This window comes from Strix aluco, chromosome 2 (assembly GCF_031877795.1).
Source record: "Strix aluco isolate bStrAlu1 chromosome 2, bStrAlu1.hap1, whole genome shotgun sequence".
Classification (NCBI taxonomy): Eukaryota; Metazoa; Chordata; class Aves; order Strigiformes; family Strigidae; genus Strix; species Strix aluco.
This window is the reverse complement of record NC_133932.1, coordinates 65,346,775-65,360,321: the sequence shown is the minus strand read 5'-3', so window position 1 is coordinate 65,360,321 and position 13,547 is coordinate 65,346,775. Positions and strand designations below refer to the sequence as shown.

General features: G+C 35.5%; 1 protein-coding gene across 3 annotated transcripts in view; it reads left to right on the top strand.

Moving 5' to 3' along the window:
• Nucleotides 1-13,547, top strand: part of MGAT4A (alpha-1,3-mannosyl-glycoprotein 4-beta-N-acetylglucosaminyltransferase A) — an 83,306-nt gene that overhangs the window by 62,313 nt on the left and 7,446 nt on the right. For all 3 annotated transcript variants that reach the window (XM_074815053.1, XM_074815055.1, XM_074815054.1), the window contains exon 13: nt 11,560-11,638. In XM_074815053.1, the coding sequence (XP_074671154.1) occupies nt 11,560-11,638 (79 nt within the window). The remainder of the gene's footprint in view (nt 1-11,559; nt 11,639-13,547) is intronic.

Here is a 13,547-nt window from a genome sequence, read left to right as displayed (position 1 = left end):
GTTTTATTGAGACTCATTTGCTGCTTTGCTTTTTACTGTCTTGCCAACATAGTAGTCCAAGACTTATAAAATAAATTGTTTATTTAGTGTCTGTTTAAGTGTTGCTATGTTAGTGGATTCCTTTTCTCCTTTCTTCACATACCTTATGTGTTTGTTTGAGGCCAGTACCTATAGTCTGGTAGAGCAAAATTTCTTGGGACCAATTTGACTGGATGCTTTTCTTGTGAATCAGCCCTTTTTGCAGTCCTGAACTGAATCCAGTTAGTCAACTTCTGTGCCTTGGTACTAATCAAAGGCTAAGTCTTCACCTTGGCTTAATGCAACAGTGAGGATCAGTAGTTTCCTTGTTACTGTGTTATTCCAAACTAGTCTGACCTATGAAACTCAAGTTTGTCATTTGAGATGTGAAATTACTCTGTCAGTTGATTGCTGTCCTTTAAAAGACTTTCTTAATTAGCTTTCCAAGATGCATATGTTGAGGAATATGACTGCCATACCTCCTTGAATTAAAGGCAGAATCTTTTTTATCCTGTGCCAATAGTTTAAAAAATACATATTTTTCAACTCAGATGTACAAATTCATTGATTTCTTTTTAGTAATGTTTTCTTTTCAAAATTATGAAGTAAACATTGTCCAATTCATGTGTTTGTTTTGGGGCTTTTAAAAAAAAGAATTATATGCATCTACATTATGAACAGGGTAACTGTAACAGCAAATGTTGATCTTGGGTGGATTAGGATGAGTCAAATGCACAATGGCAATTTTGGAAAGCATTGCTAGCAAGTGTCCTAGGTCAGCACTATTATTTAAAAAATGTCATGCATAGGTCTGAAGAAGATATTTTTTGATATGTATTACCTTAATGGTGAGGGAGCTACAGGAATGAGTAAGTACTAATTATCTGTGCAAAAGATGGGAAGATAGTCTTCATTATTGTGCCCTGGAAAATTGTAGCTAGGCCTAAAGAAGTTACGTCCACCTGCTGTGTTAAGAACAGTCCCAGCAGTAGAGGATGATTTCTTTTTATTGTTATTATTTCTATTTATTGAAGAAATGCATTTTAATTTTAGAAGAAAGCGAACATCTTGTATTCTGTTGCTTCTTCTAAGGGAGATGTTACTGTTCAGATTTAACTTAACGTTGTTTGAGCTATTATTGTAAGACATTTCAAAGTTTATTATGATTTTCGCTTCTGTTGCCACAGTGTCCTCAAAAATGCAGTATTGTGCCTTTCTAAAGTCAGTAGCTGATGAGAGCTGCAGATGTTGTAATTTCAAATTGTTGGGGACTTATTTTTGTTTGTCTACTTAACTTCAGCAGTAGCAGATTTTGGTAGGTAAAGGCCAAGTGGAGCAATGATGTTTCCTGATATTTCAAGGATGCTTGCTGAGGCAGTCAAAACCAAAACTGACTTGAGGGTTGAAACACAGAAAAGGAAGAATGGACTGAGTCTTAGGAAGACTTACCTGGTGGGGAGATACATCTGATTGTGGGAATTAAGAGTAGAAAATACGCTTTTGTAAGCTATCTTGTGTTTGTTGAAGGGATGCAACAGGTTTTTCCTTGTTTTCCTTTTTTTTAAGGAATAGAAAAGCTCTTTGAATTTACAGAAAATTTTGTCTGCCAAGTCAGTTTGAGGTGTAGCTGCTTAATAACTCCCATAATAAATTCTTGATAAACAAGTTCTTTTAATGGAAATACTGACCACAACTCTGACTGAATGAATGGCGGGTCTGTTACACTGTGACAGAGCACTAAGTTGTTCCTATAGTTGACTTTTCCATGCCAAATGTTTTGCTGAACTGAATTTAAATTTTCTGCTCAGTATGGCAGTTTAATAATTAGCTTTCACTAAGTCTTTAAATATTTCATTTTTGAGATCTGAGGATATTGTCAGGGATAACACTGGCAAGGATCTCTTAATAAAGTGAGAGCTGAGCTCACTTTGAGCAGAAAGTAACAGTTGTGGCTATTCTGTCCAAGACCTGGTTGACAGATACCTGCTGAATATTGAACAGTCAGATGGATGGTGCTTGTTCTAAACCACACCTGGAGAATCAGGGATGTGTAAATTGAAATTGTCTAATGCTCATTTTAGTAACAGCTCTTGTACTGAACCTTTTTAATTTTTTTCCAACAAAAGATCTCCAGCCACAATACTGAAGTCCCTCAATAGTAAGCTAGGATCTCATTCTTGGTTTTGCAATAAAAAGATACATTACTCTTTCAGTAGCATATCCTTGAGAATGGAAGTAGATTCACTGGCTTTCCTCTTAAAAACAAATTGCAGAGCAGTGTTGAAGGTGTGGTTTGGTTTTGGTTGTTTTTTTGTTTGGTTGGGTTTTTTTAAGTAAATGGATGGAGTGTTTTCTAAATGCTCAAAACAGCCTACATTGTAAAGATAAGAAATAGTGAACTTCTGTTCCCTTAGGTTGTTATGTAATTATTGAAATCCACTTAGCTATTTTGGTATATGTACACTGCTGTTCCAAGCACACATTTAATTATTAAAACTGACAGTTATATTTGAGAGTTTCTTTATGAAGCATACATTATTACTACTTTAATGCTAGTACTGAATGTAAATTCATTTTCCTCACTATAAATAACAGATTCAAGATACTTCTTTACTAGCTACTCTTTTTCTTCAGAGATGTTGGTGAGGAATGTTGTACCCAAGCAGCTCATTGTCAAGAGGTTTTGATGTTAGACATTGCTTTGTTTGAGGGCTTTTTGTATGTAGGAAGCTCTGCAATATTGGTGGATGAGTCTTGAACAGAGGTAATAAACTTTGAATGTGATCCTGATTTAAAAAAAAACACATCCCAGAAAGATGTTCCATTGCAGCACTTAAGTGATGCTGGTGTCCATCATCATCACAACCATCTCTTTTATTGACTGCCTAAGTTTCAGAGTCCTCCCTATAGATGTGATTGACACAAATCAGATATTGTTTTCAAAGAACATGTGCAGTAATTACATTGAGGAAGCCCTTGGAAGCACATAACCTATGACTGTTTTAATTAGATTATGTTTACACTTGTCATCTTTTCTGCAATAGACATTTAGAATGGATATTTATAAAAAGGGCTTCAGATTTGTTTCAGTATAAATTGCTTTCAAATTCTGATCTTTATTTAAAAACAAAAAGCTGCAGGAAGAGACAAAGATGTATTTTGAACTGTGGAAAGTAAAAAAAAAAAAAAAAAAAAACAAAAAAAACCCCCAAACAAAACCCAAAAACCACACCAACCTCACCAGTGTGTATATATATCTAAATATGCTTTATATTTTTAAAATATGAAGCTCATCCTTTCTTGTATGTTACTGCTTGGAAGTGTTATTTTGAATGTTTTTAAAAGGATTATTTTTGTTTGGTTTTTTTTTTTTTCTTCCCCCTCAGCACTGTTTTTCACTCTGTAGTTGCTCCATAGTTGTCGTGTTCTTTCAGCAAGTTATTGAGTAGTCATCCTAATGTGACCTTGATTATTAATAAAGTCATTTTATGAGGTAGAACTTGCTGACTGGAATTACAGCTTTAAACTGAAATCTTAATACTTCAACAAACCAGCTTGTAGATTACAACTACTTTGTTTTCTGATATTGACATAGATACTGGATGTGCAGGATTTGAAAGTAATCATCTAATTTTCCATATTGTTGACCCTGGAATCCCAGGGAACCTGTGATGTTAACCTCAAATGTATTTCCTGTCGCATCTTGTCACAACAGAATTCCCAGTCATGCAAGAAATATATGTTTGACTATTTAAGCTAGAAAATCAATGTATTGAGTGTGAAGAGTATCTTCTTGGGCTCATGGTAACTAAACATATACATTACTTTGTCTGCTTTGAAATTACAGTGACAGTGCTGAAAAATACCTGCATAAAGAAGTGACAGTTGCTTAGCTGTTATTACTGCCACTTCATTGTGAAGGAAAATAAATGCAGCTTTTAAAACAGGTTCTCTAGCAGTGAATACTTACAAGGAATTTAACTGCTTTTAAAGTACAACAAAGTTACCAATATAAAAAGTACCTTAGGGTGGGTGTCCTTCTCTTCTCTGAAATAACAAGTGATAGGACAAGAGGAAATGGCCTCTCAAGTTGCATCAGTGGAAGTTTAGATTGAATATTAGGAAAAAATTCTTCACCAAAAGGGTTGTCAGGCTTGGAACAGGCTGCCCAGGGAAGTGGTTGAGTCACCATCCCTGGAGGTATTCAAAAGACATGTAGATGTGGCACTTGTGGACATGGTTTAGTGGTGGACTCAGCAGTGCTAGGTTAATGGTTGGACTTGACCTAAACAATTCTGTAATTCTATAGCAGTTGGTCATGTATGTATTTAAAATGTAGTTAATTATCCATCCTATAGGATGCAAGTCCTCCTGTGGGTAGAGAGATACAAGATCAAATGCATTACAAAGGAGAAAAAGACTTTCTAACAGCTTTCCAAAACTGCCAGTGAAGTGGAACTTTCTCATTTGCTTTTGCAGTAAGAACCACTTAAAATGTAGGGAACTGCAAAATTCTTTGGGTTTTAGATTAGTACAGCAGTAGCTTGACTGATATATTAGCCGTTCTTTGTTCATAATCATTGTTCAGTGTAGAAACTATCCTTCAGCGTGATGCAATACATTCAACCTTTCTTGGGCAATTTTAGCTGAAGAACCACATATGCGCGCACGTGTGCACACACGCACACACACACAGGGTGGATGATTTAGAAATAACCTTTGTTCTGATTCTAAAGATACAGGTTATTAAAGTTTAATATAATTTTCATTTTATTAAGCTTTACTGGTGGTGTCAGGTGATAGGAAATATTTGTAAGTCTCTTAATTTATTATTTTAAATGTTTTGGTGTTTGTCAGTTTATTTCAGGTGGAATAATATTTTTAGTGTATATAAAAAAAGACAATTTGAGTACTTTGATTTCTGTGTTTGCATAAGCTTCTGTACTAACGAGTAGAACATCCTCAAATGGATGCACTGACAGTGGGGATTTGGCAGGCAGGCTCCCAGCCACTGATGCTGTTTGCTCTGGGCATGGATCTCTGCCCATAACAATGAGGCAAAAACTTCATATGAAAAGGGAAAAAAACCCAAAGTATGGATCAGAGACAGAAGAAAAGAGCTGCCTGAGCCAAGGACATGCTGCTTCCTCCTTAATGGCACTAATATTCAAGATTTGTGTATTTGGCAGTGTTCCTGGGTTTACAGTTCTTAGTCAGAGATCTTATAGGCTTAATGCTGTTACCTAAGTGTTAGATGTCTAATGCCACTTGATATGCCCTAAAATACTTCACCTGATTTCCAAGAAGGCTTGAGTCTGAGATGTCGTAATTGCATTTTGCCAGCCTGTGACAAAGTCTCATACCCAAGTGCATCTCAAATGGTGGCAAATGCCTACATTTAAGAAAACTGAACAGTCTTATTATTTGTGCTTCTGGAGAATTAAGCTGGGGAGAAAAAAATGTTTATGTGCACGCAACATACATATATATGTGCATATTAAAAAACCAAAACAAAACAACCCCCAAAGTGTTTCTGCATTTCAGTGGATTAAAAATTCAGCAGAAGTAACCTTGTTAAAGAACGTAAGGGCCTTTTAATTAATATAAGGACCTTTTAACTAATATTAATGTGTTGGAAAAATGAGTAAATTCCTCAAAGAGAAGAGCAGAGATTTCAGGACAGAGAATGACCCCTCCCTTAAAAACCAACCAACCCACCAACAGAAACAAAAAACCCAAACAAACAAAAAAACCCCAAACGACCTCTAAAACAAAAAATTAAAAACAGTTGAAATTAAATTAATGCCAGACTCTTTCCTATTGTAGTTGATGTGTACATACTCCAGAGAGCACAGTGCAGGTTTAGAAAACTGCTCTCCCAGTCCTCACTGGGAAACAGAAGGCAAGAGTAGACCTAGGAATGAGATTTTCTCACCCAGCTAGTTGCATTCTACACATATTGCGCAGTTGAAGAAAGTTAGGAAATGGTATGGGTAACCTTATCAAAAAATTTAGATTGACTTTTAAAGTGGTGTGGGAAAATGAGTTTCTTAGCTGTGTGTTGGATTAAAAAAAAGACTCAGACCACTCCCCAAAATCCCCCCATCACCTCTTCAGCCAGGCTACTTTGTGTTCCTTCGACAAATGTGAGAAAACTCTCTCCTTTTGGTGTGCTGGTTTGGCACTTCTGTAATAACGGAGAGTTCACCTCTTGCAGTCTCAAACATGCAGTCCAGTCTATATGCGGACAGTTAGACTGGCTGGTTTTGACAGGCATTTTGCATAGAACTTAATGGAGTGGTTTTGGTGGGGTTTTGTGGTTTTTGATTTTGTTTGGGTTTTTTTTTTTTCTTTTTCCAATTTGGGAACTATAACAACAAGATGGAAAAGCTCCCATTAGATTGCTTACCTATTGTGAGTACTTGGTGGGTGTGTATATATAGTCTTGAGCAATTAAGCTTTTTTTTGGAGTACAAGCAATTTTTGCAAGAGTGGGTAAGAGGCGTAAAGGATAGGAGAAGAAATTGAGCTTGAGGGAGGGGAAAGAAATTGTTCATCTTCTGTTTGTATTTTGCATGAGGAAATAGTACATGGTTAATACTGGTTTCCACTGACAGTAAAATAACATATTCTAATGAGTATTCTGGGAAAATGACAGAGAGGAGGTAGATTAGATTTCTTTTACCACATTTGCATCCAGTGATCAAAAATACTGGATAGAATTGGTGAATAATAACTTCTGCAGTGGATGACAGAATCTGTAGAGAGCCAAAAATTTGCTGACTGAATGTTGCTTTTATAGAAATTCATGTTGTGCAGAATTAAAAACTGTTATGCTGCATGTTGCTATGGATAATTTGCTCAAACATGGAAGGAAACATTTCCTCTCTGCCTTCCTACCTCTTTTCCTTTTCTGAAAATGGGATATACTAAAATATATCAGATTGCTAAAAAGGGACATAAGGAGGATGTGTAGAGAAAAGGATTTGATTCCTGATGTTTACAGAGCACAAAAGCCCGCGTTCATAAATGGATTCTTAGAATATTTGTATTTACCATCAAGTGAGAGAAGTCTTTTTTTTTTTCCCCTTCAAAACAAACCCCAAATATATTGACAGTGGATGTGAATTATGCTTTTCAAAGAATGTTTGTATATTATTTCCTTTTATAAAGCTGCCATAATTTACTGATAAGGTTGTTGTGTGTTCTGTTCTAATTTTCAGTTGCTCAACAGAATAGAAAATGCATAGAATCATATTTTATATATATATAAAAAAATCATTGGCATTTCTATTTATTTAAATAAAATATAAAAGACAGTAAGACAGATTTTTTTTTAAGGCCTAAAAGGAAACAAATTAGGTAACAGAATAACAGATTTCTGGGCCTGAATATGCTTTGATGTGGGGAAAGGAGATACATTCTCTCATAAGCAAAATAGGAGGAGGGTTAAGTATTTGGGATTTTTTTTCTTTAAAGTACAGGTGATGGAAAAGTTTAGCTATTTAGATAAGAATATTAAAGCTAACAGCACAGATTAGCAATATTTATATTAATTTATACACATACTTTGGGAGATGAGAATCCTGCCAGGTGCTTACTACTGGGGGAGTTCTGAATCTGAGTGTAAGCTTTTAAAGTACCATAACAGTTAACTGCACTGGCAAATTAATGATATCTTTCATCAGTGTATTAATGATAATCATGCTTCTGCCCTCCCCTCCCTTTGTGTGTTAGAATGTGTATGAATATTTGCTTCAGTTTACTGGTTTATTTTTTTTTCCCTTCAATTTGCTTGATTTTATAGGTCTATCTAGCTTCGTGGCAAGAAATCAAACCCTCAGTTTGAGTAAATAATCAAGTCACTGAGTATGAAAACTGAAGTTTTCTTTGCAGCTTTGACTTTGCTCCATTTTGTCTGGTGGTTCGTTGTTTGGGGTTTTTTAAACCTTTAATGCTCTTGAAATTTTGTGTAATTTTTTTATTCCGCATGAGGTGTTAATGTTTAGCATCCTCTATTACTTTCAAACTACATTGAGGTCGTGAACAGAATGTATGTTCATACATTTAATAACTTCTGGCAGAGAGAAGCTTGTCTCTGTTCTTGAATATCTACAGTAGCTAGTTATTATCTTTGACTTGTGACTCTTTAAAAAGACACTGCCAGAGGAAAACGTTCTCTAAGATTCAGATACATTAGTATTTCATTTAACAGTTGTAAGTTAGAATTACTTTTCTCTGATGACTTCCAACAAGAATGTCCAAATGCGTCCATGTTTGTAGTTTGTAGTAAAAAAAGATGTGAAGTAATATTTCATAAGGTAATGGTAGTATTTTTTTTACCTTTAGGTGAATTTGTGTTTGTTTAGGGTTACTATATTTACAGGTCTATGGCTTTCAGAACTTTAGTTTGAAAGAGTGGTTCAGAAGGTGTTATGTTTAAGCAATAGGTAGACAAGAATATTTTAGTGATTTCGTCCTAAGAAAAACAACATTTAACTAGGAAGAAAAAAGCATGTTTTTACTGTTTGCATGGACTGTCATGTGTTAATCCCAGGACATATGTCAGAATAATTTAGCAGACAGAAGCACATCTACTTCCGAGTCTTTCAGTGTCTTTATTGAGAAATACCTGTCATAGTCTGAAATCCTTGCAAACTTGTAATTTATCAGTATGTCAGGACAGCAAGTTTTACAAAAGAATAGCTAATGACACTTATTTTAGTAGCTGTAGAATATATGTTTGTTTGTAAATTAAATTTTATTTAAAATTAAATTTTCTCATTTGTAAATTTTATTTCCAAACAAAAGATTCATTGTAGATGTGAATTGACTGTGTATGTGTATTCATACTTCTGGTTTTTAATCTGTGTAATTTTTTATGTCTAAGTAGGTGTTATCTCTCAAGTGTTCAAGCAAGGCTCAGATATAAAAATACCCCTTTCTTTCTAAACGTAATTTTAAATAAGAGATGACACATGCATGTGTTATATATGTATGTGCATGATGGGTAAACAAATAGTTATAGAAAACATACTAAAAAAGCAGGTTTGATTATGTGGAACTCTGGAAATCAGATTTTATTAATTACTTCTGTAAATTGTTTTGGCATTGTGCCAACTTTTGGGTGCACTGTCCTAATGGAGTGATGACTGCTGAGGGGAGGAAACCTCATTTCAGTTTCAAAAGTTTCAAAAGCAGGAGAAATGGTTGGCTATGGTTGTATGGTTGCAGGGTTGTTTTTAAATAAATAAATAACACAAACCCCTACCCCCCCCCAAAAATGCCCACAAACAAAAAAATAACTCACCACCACCACTTCCTCCCTGCTTGCCTACCCCCAAAAAACCCCACCCAAACATCCCAAACCTGTTACCATTCATTGAGAGCACAGTGATCACAAATCACAGGGAGTTTCTTTGTGGCTTTTTAGGTGTGTCTTCTCAGAAATAATATTTGTGAACTAGAAAGCACTAAGGACTGTGTCTGTGGTTTGGTTGGAGCATTTGATGGCAGCACCTTAGATGTGAGTGTTTGATCACTTGCATTTTAAAATAAGTATTCTTAGAATTTTCAATGGTTTCAAGAGAAAGATTCCCAGTAATGATTAGGATATCTGACTGGCTAAAGAATGGCAGGTTAGGTCTGCTAGGTCAGAAGACAGCAGAGTATACGTTGTCTTCTGGTCAGCTTTGCCAAGAGTTTTGTTTTGCTTATTAGTGAAACTTAGAGTAAAGGCATCTTCCTAGAAAGGATAATGAAGTCTTTGGGGCTTTTTGGACATCACTAACATTTAGAAAAAGTCATAAGATTTTTCTTGGAAGAACTGTGGATGTTTTAGCTTGTGTGCTTTAGAATTGACTAATCTTTACATTAAACTACAGTGGGGGAAATTATTGTTCTTGAAGCACGTGCAGTGCTGAAGCTTACTGAATCCAGTTTTGTTTTTGCAGTTCAATCTGTGCAGTTCTGCTGAAACCAGAGCAATAGCAATCAATGCAGCTTTCTTATATCATAGTGTGTGGTTTTACTCTTTTTCTGAGACTTGATAAAAGAAATGTTATATATGTGTATGTGGGTTTTTTAAAATGACTTCTATCATTTTGTGATCACAGACATTTCTAAGTCAGGGTCAGAGGGCTCTGTTTTCTTCTACTTGTCTTGTAGCTATGGAGTGTGGATTAATGGCAAGTACTTATCTGGCTTCAGGCATATTGGATAAAGACAAACTGGAATTTACATCTCCAATTATGTCTTAATAAATTGCAAATTGAGCTAATGTTTGTAATTTTAATCAAGTGATCATTTCTGAACTAATTTTGTCCCTGGCTGGTGATGTATTTAATGTTGAAGATGGTGCTTGTGATTAATTTTTCTAAGTTCCAATTGAAGAAAGGTTTGAAATGTGTTGATAGATTTTTACATATTCATTTAAACATATTAAAAGTGAAATAGGCTTGTTAAAAGTGGCATCTGAGTAGGTGTAATATCTAGGTAGTTTTTGACAGTAATCTGAATAAACTCTGGTCCACTAGAAAAAATGGCAAGTAATCAACAATTTTTCAAGCAGTGATACCACCTAGTGGTAAAAAAATATTGTTACTTGTTTACATAATATGTATTCAATAGAATACGAAGTTTATTTTATATATAAAGGAGACTTAATCTGTGTCTTTTGTAACATGATCTACACCTGCATAATACTGCAAAAGCTGAGTGGGCAGCTAGAATTTGAACACTTGCACTTCACTGCTTGATACATATAGGGATGGTTTTGATACAGTTTTAAACATACTCTGTCACGTTTAAAAAAAAAAGAAAATTCATTAAATGCACAGCCGAATAAGGGTAATGGACTTTGTACAGGTATTAAAAAAAATTGTCCTTTTCTGTGTGTATACACATCAGAAATATGCTCTTTGTTAAAAAAAAAAAAAAAAAAATCCATCTTTGGAGTAAAAGTTTGAATTTGGGTAACATTAAAGGTGTGGATATGGGTTGGGAATTCCTGGCACAGTCATTAATGAGACTTTGCAATGAACCAGAGTGCAGAGCTGGTCTTGGGGAAAACTGGCCTGGCAAAAGGTTGGCTTGGATAGGTTCCCAGAACTGGTTCAGAATGCATCTGTGGAGTTCATCCTCTGGGCATGAGGAAGAGTGGCACGTGATGGGGAGCAATGGGGAGAGGCCAAGGGAAGCAGGACTCCTGCTTCTGGAGGTGATAGCAGTGCATGCCAGGCAATAATGACTACAGCGTTGGTCACTTTGTATAATGCAACCTGTCAAGATCAGATTATGGAAACTACCTTTCTAAGTAAATTACTGCCCAACTATTCTTTAAAAAATGCAAAACTTCAGCTCTTTCAATTACAGTAGTATGTGAAACTGTCATTCATTTCTTATCGCCAGCTGATGTAGGTCCAGCGTAAAAGTTATGTTTATCATTGTAACATCTGTAATGTGACTATTAACATGTAAGATAGTAACTTAGCTAATTCTGACTGTATGTAGACTGGTTTATTTTTCCCTTTTCATTTATAGGTACTTGTTTCACAGTGGCAATCCAGAGCATCCAGGAGACATACTTCTCAACACAACTGTGGAAGTTTTGCCTTTTCAGGTATGAATTTATTGATTTATATCTTCTCCATTATAGGATAAAAGCAAAACCTCCTAATTTTATTGACTTTTTTAACAGGGTGAGACATGAATTCCTTTTTTTTAACTGTAGGATCTTGATGCTCTGATGCTCTCATACTTTTTATTTTTTAAAATTCTATTTTAAAAATCTATTCACAGAAAGCTATTGTAACTATTCAGATACTCATTCAGAGTGCTGTCTGCTACAAGTGCTGTTGGTAATTTGGAGGTGAACAAACTGAGTTTCTTTCAATTCATTGCTACTGTTTAAATCAAAAATAAACAATCTTCCCTTTCCTGTGTTATTTTGGAAAATGGGAAAGCTAAGTCAATCTGCTTTTTGACTTAGTAAAAAAGTCTTGGTTCAGGAATTGACACATATCCAAACCATACTCGATACTGAAATATCTGGACTCTTAAACCAAATGTGTTTGTTTCTTCTGATTACTGGTTGTTGGGCCGCCTTTTTTTTTTTTTTTTTTTTTTTGCATAAATCAGTCTGAGTTTTCTCAGGAGGGCATTACACTATCTAAAGTATATTCTTGCTTGAAGCCAGATGGTATGGGTTCTTTTTCTTCAACTAGATATTATAGCTAACCATTTATATCACAAAACTCTGAGAGATTAAGATATTACTTCAGACAAGTTTGTTTATTATTAAAATAGCAAAGTATTTCTGTCTTCTCCCATACACCTGGTGTAGGTATTTTGAAATCTGTGCCTAAATTACCATATGCTGAATATTTTTTCTTTTTTTTTTTTTAAAAAAAAAGTAAATGATCATGGAGGAGTTCACTTCCCTATTCTTGCAGGCTGCCTTCCTGGGAGCGAGCAAAAATAGGAAATTCTGACCACCCCCACCCCTGAAAAGAAGTTTGTCAGTTTGATTCTAATTATACAACATGATATGTGGGATATTATATCATAAGATTTATGGGGTTTGTTTCTCAAGACCTTTGGAAATATATTCAACCACAAAAACAGCAGCATCCCTCACTTCATGTGGGCCCAAGATACCACAAGAATGCACAAGAGAATGAGAAAAAACATGCGTCAAGCATGTCTCTTTTTTGGCTATACTTGGCTGTGAAATGTCCCTCAAACTGGAGCACCCCTTAAGGAAGTAATGCTACTGAGCTTCTGTGGCTATTGATGCAATTTGTGGGAAGGTAAGCAGGACATTCTGCATCTGGCCTGTTCCTAAGCCATTGGTGTCAGCAGAAAATGTCACCAATATGAGGACAGCAGCTGCAGAATGATAGGTACTCTCCTGAGGGAACTATTTCACCATCACGGACTTCAGTAGAGCTGGAAGCCCATTCAGGTATTTCGACTCTGATCCTCCCTAAGCCGAATTCAAAAAAACAAAAAACAACCCTTAGAAAACGGAGAGCCACCAGACTGGATTTTTCTGGGACTTAAGCAATACACTGGAAAAAAAACCCAAAACCAAACCAAACCAACCAAACACCTCCCCGCCCCCTCCCTCCAACCCCCCCAAACCCACTTTTTTAGCAGCCTCCCTTAAAAGTAGGAATTTTTAAAAAAATGTAAAAAGCTGATGGATTTAATCTCCTGTTTTGTCAAGCATTTTTAATTGATTCCTAGGAAATTCTTACAGTCAGTCTTTTAATATTGGATCATATGATTCTGGTTGTAATTTTCCAGCTGTCTTTGAAGCTCTGGTCTACAATTTAATTTTTCTGTGCTTATTAAAGAAGCTTATTGATACCCATCCCTTTTTAGTGAGGCAGAGAGCTTCCCTCACTGGTCTGATGGCTTTTCATCTCACCCAAATTCTTACATCAAAAAGTAAGCTGTAAGTTTCATTTGTCCTGAGAGAAATCTCTGGTTCAAGCATAGGAAAAGACAAGATCCTGCCTTTGCTT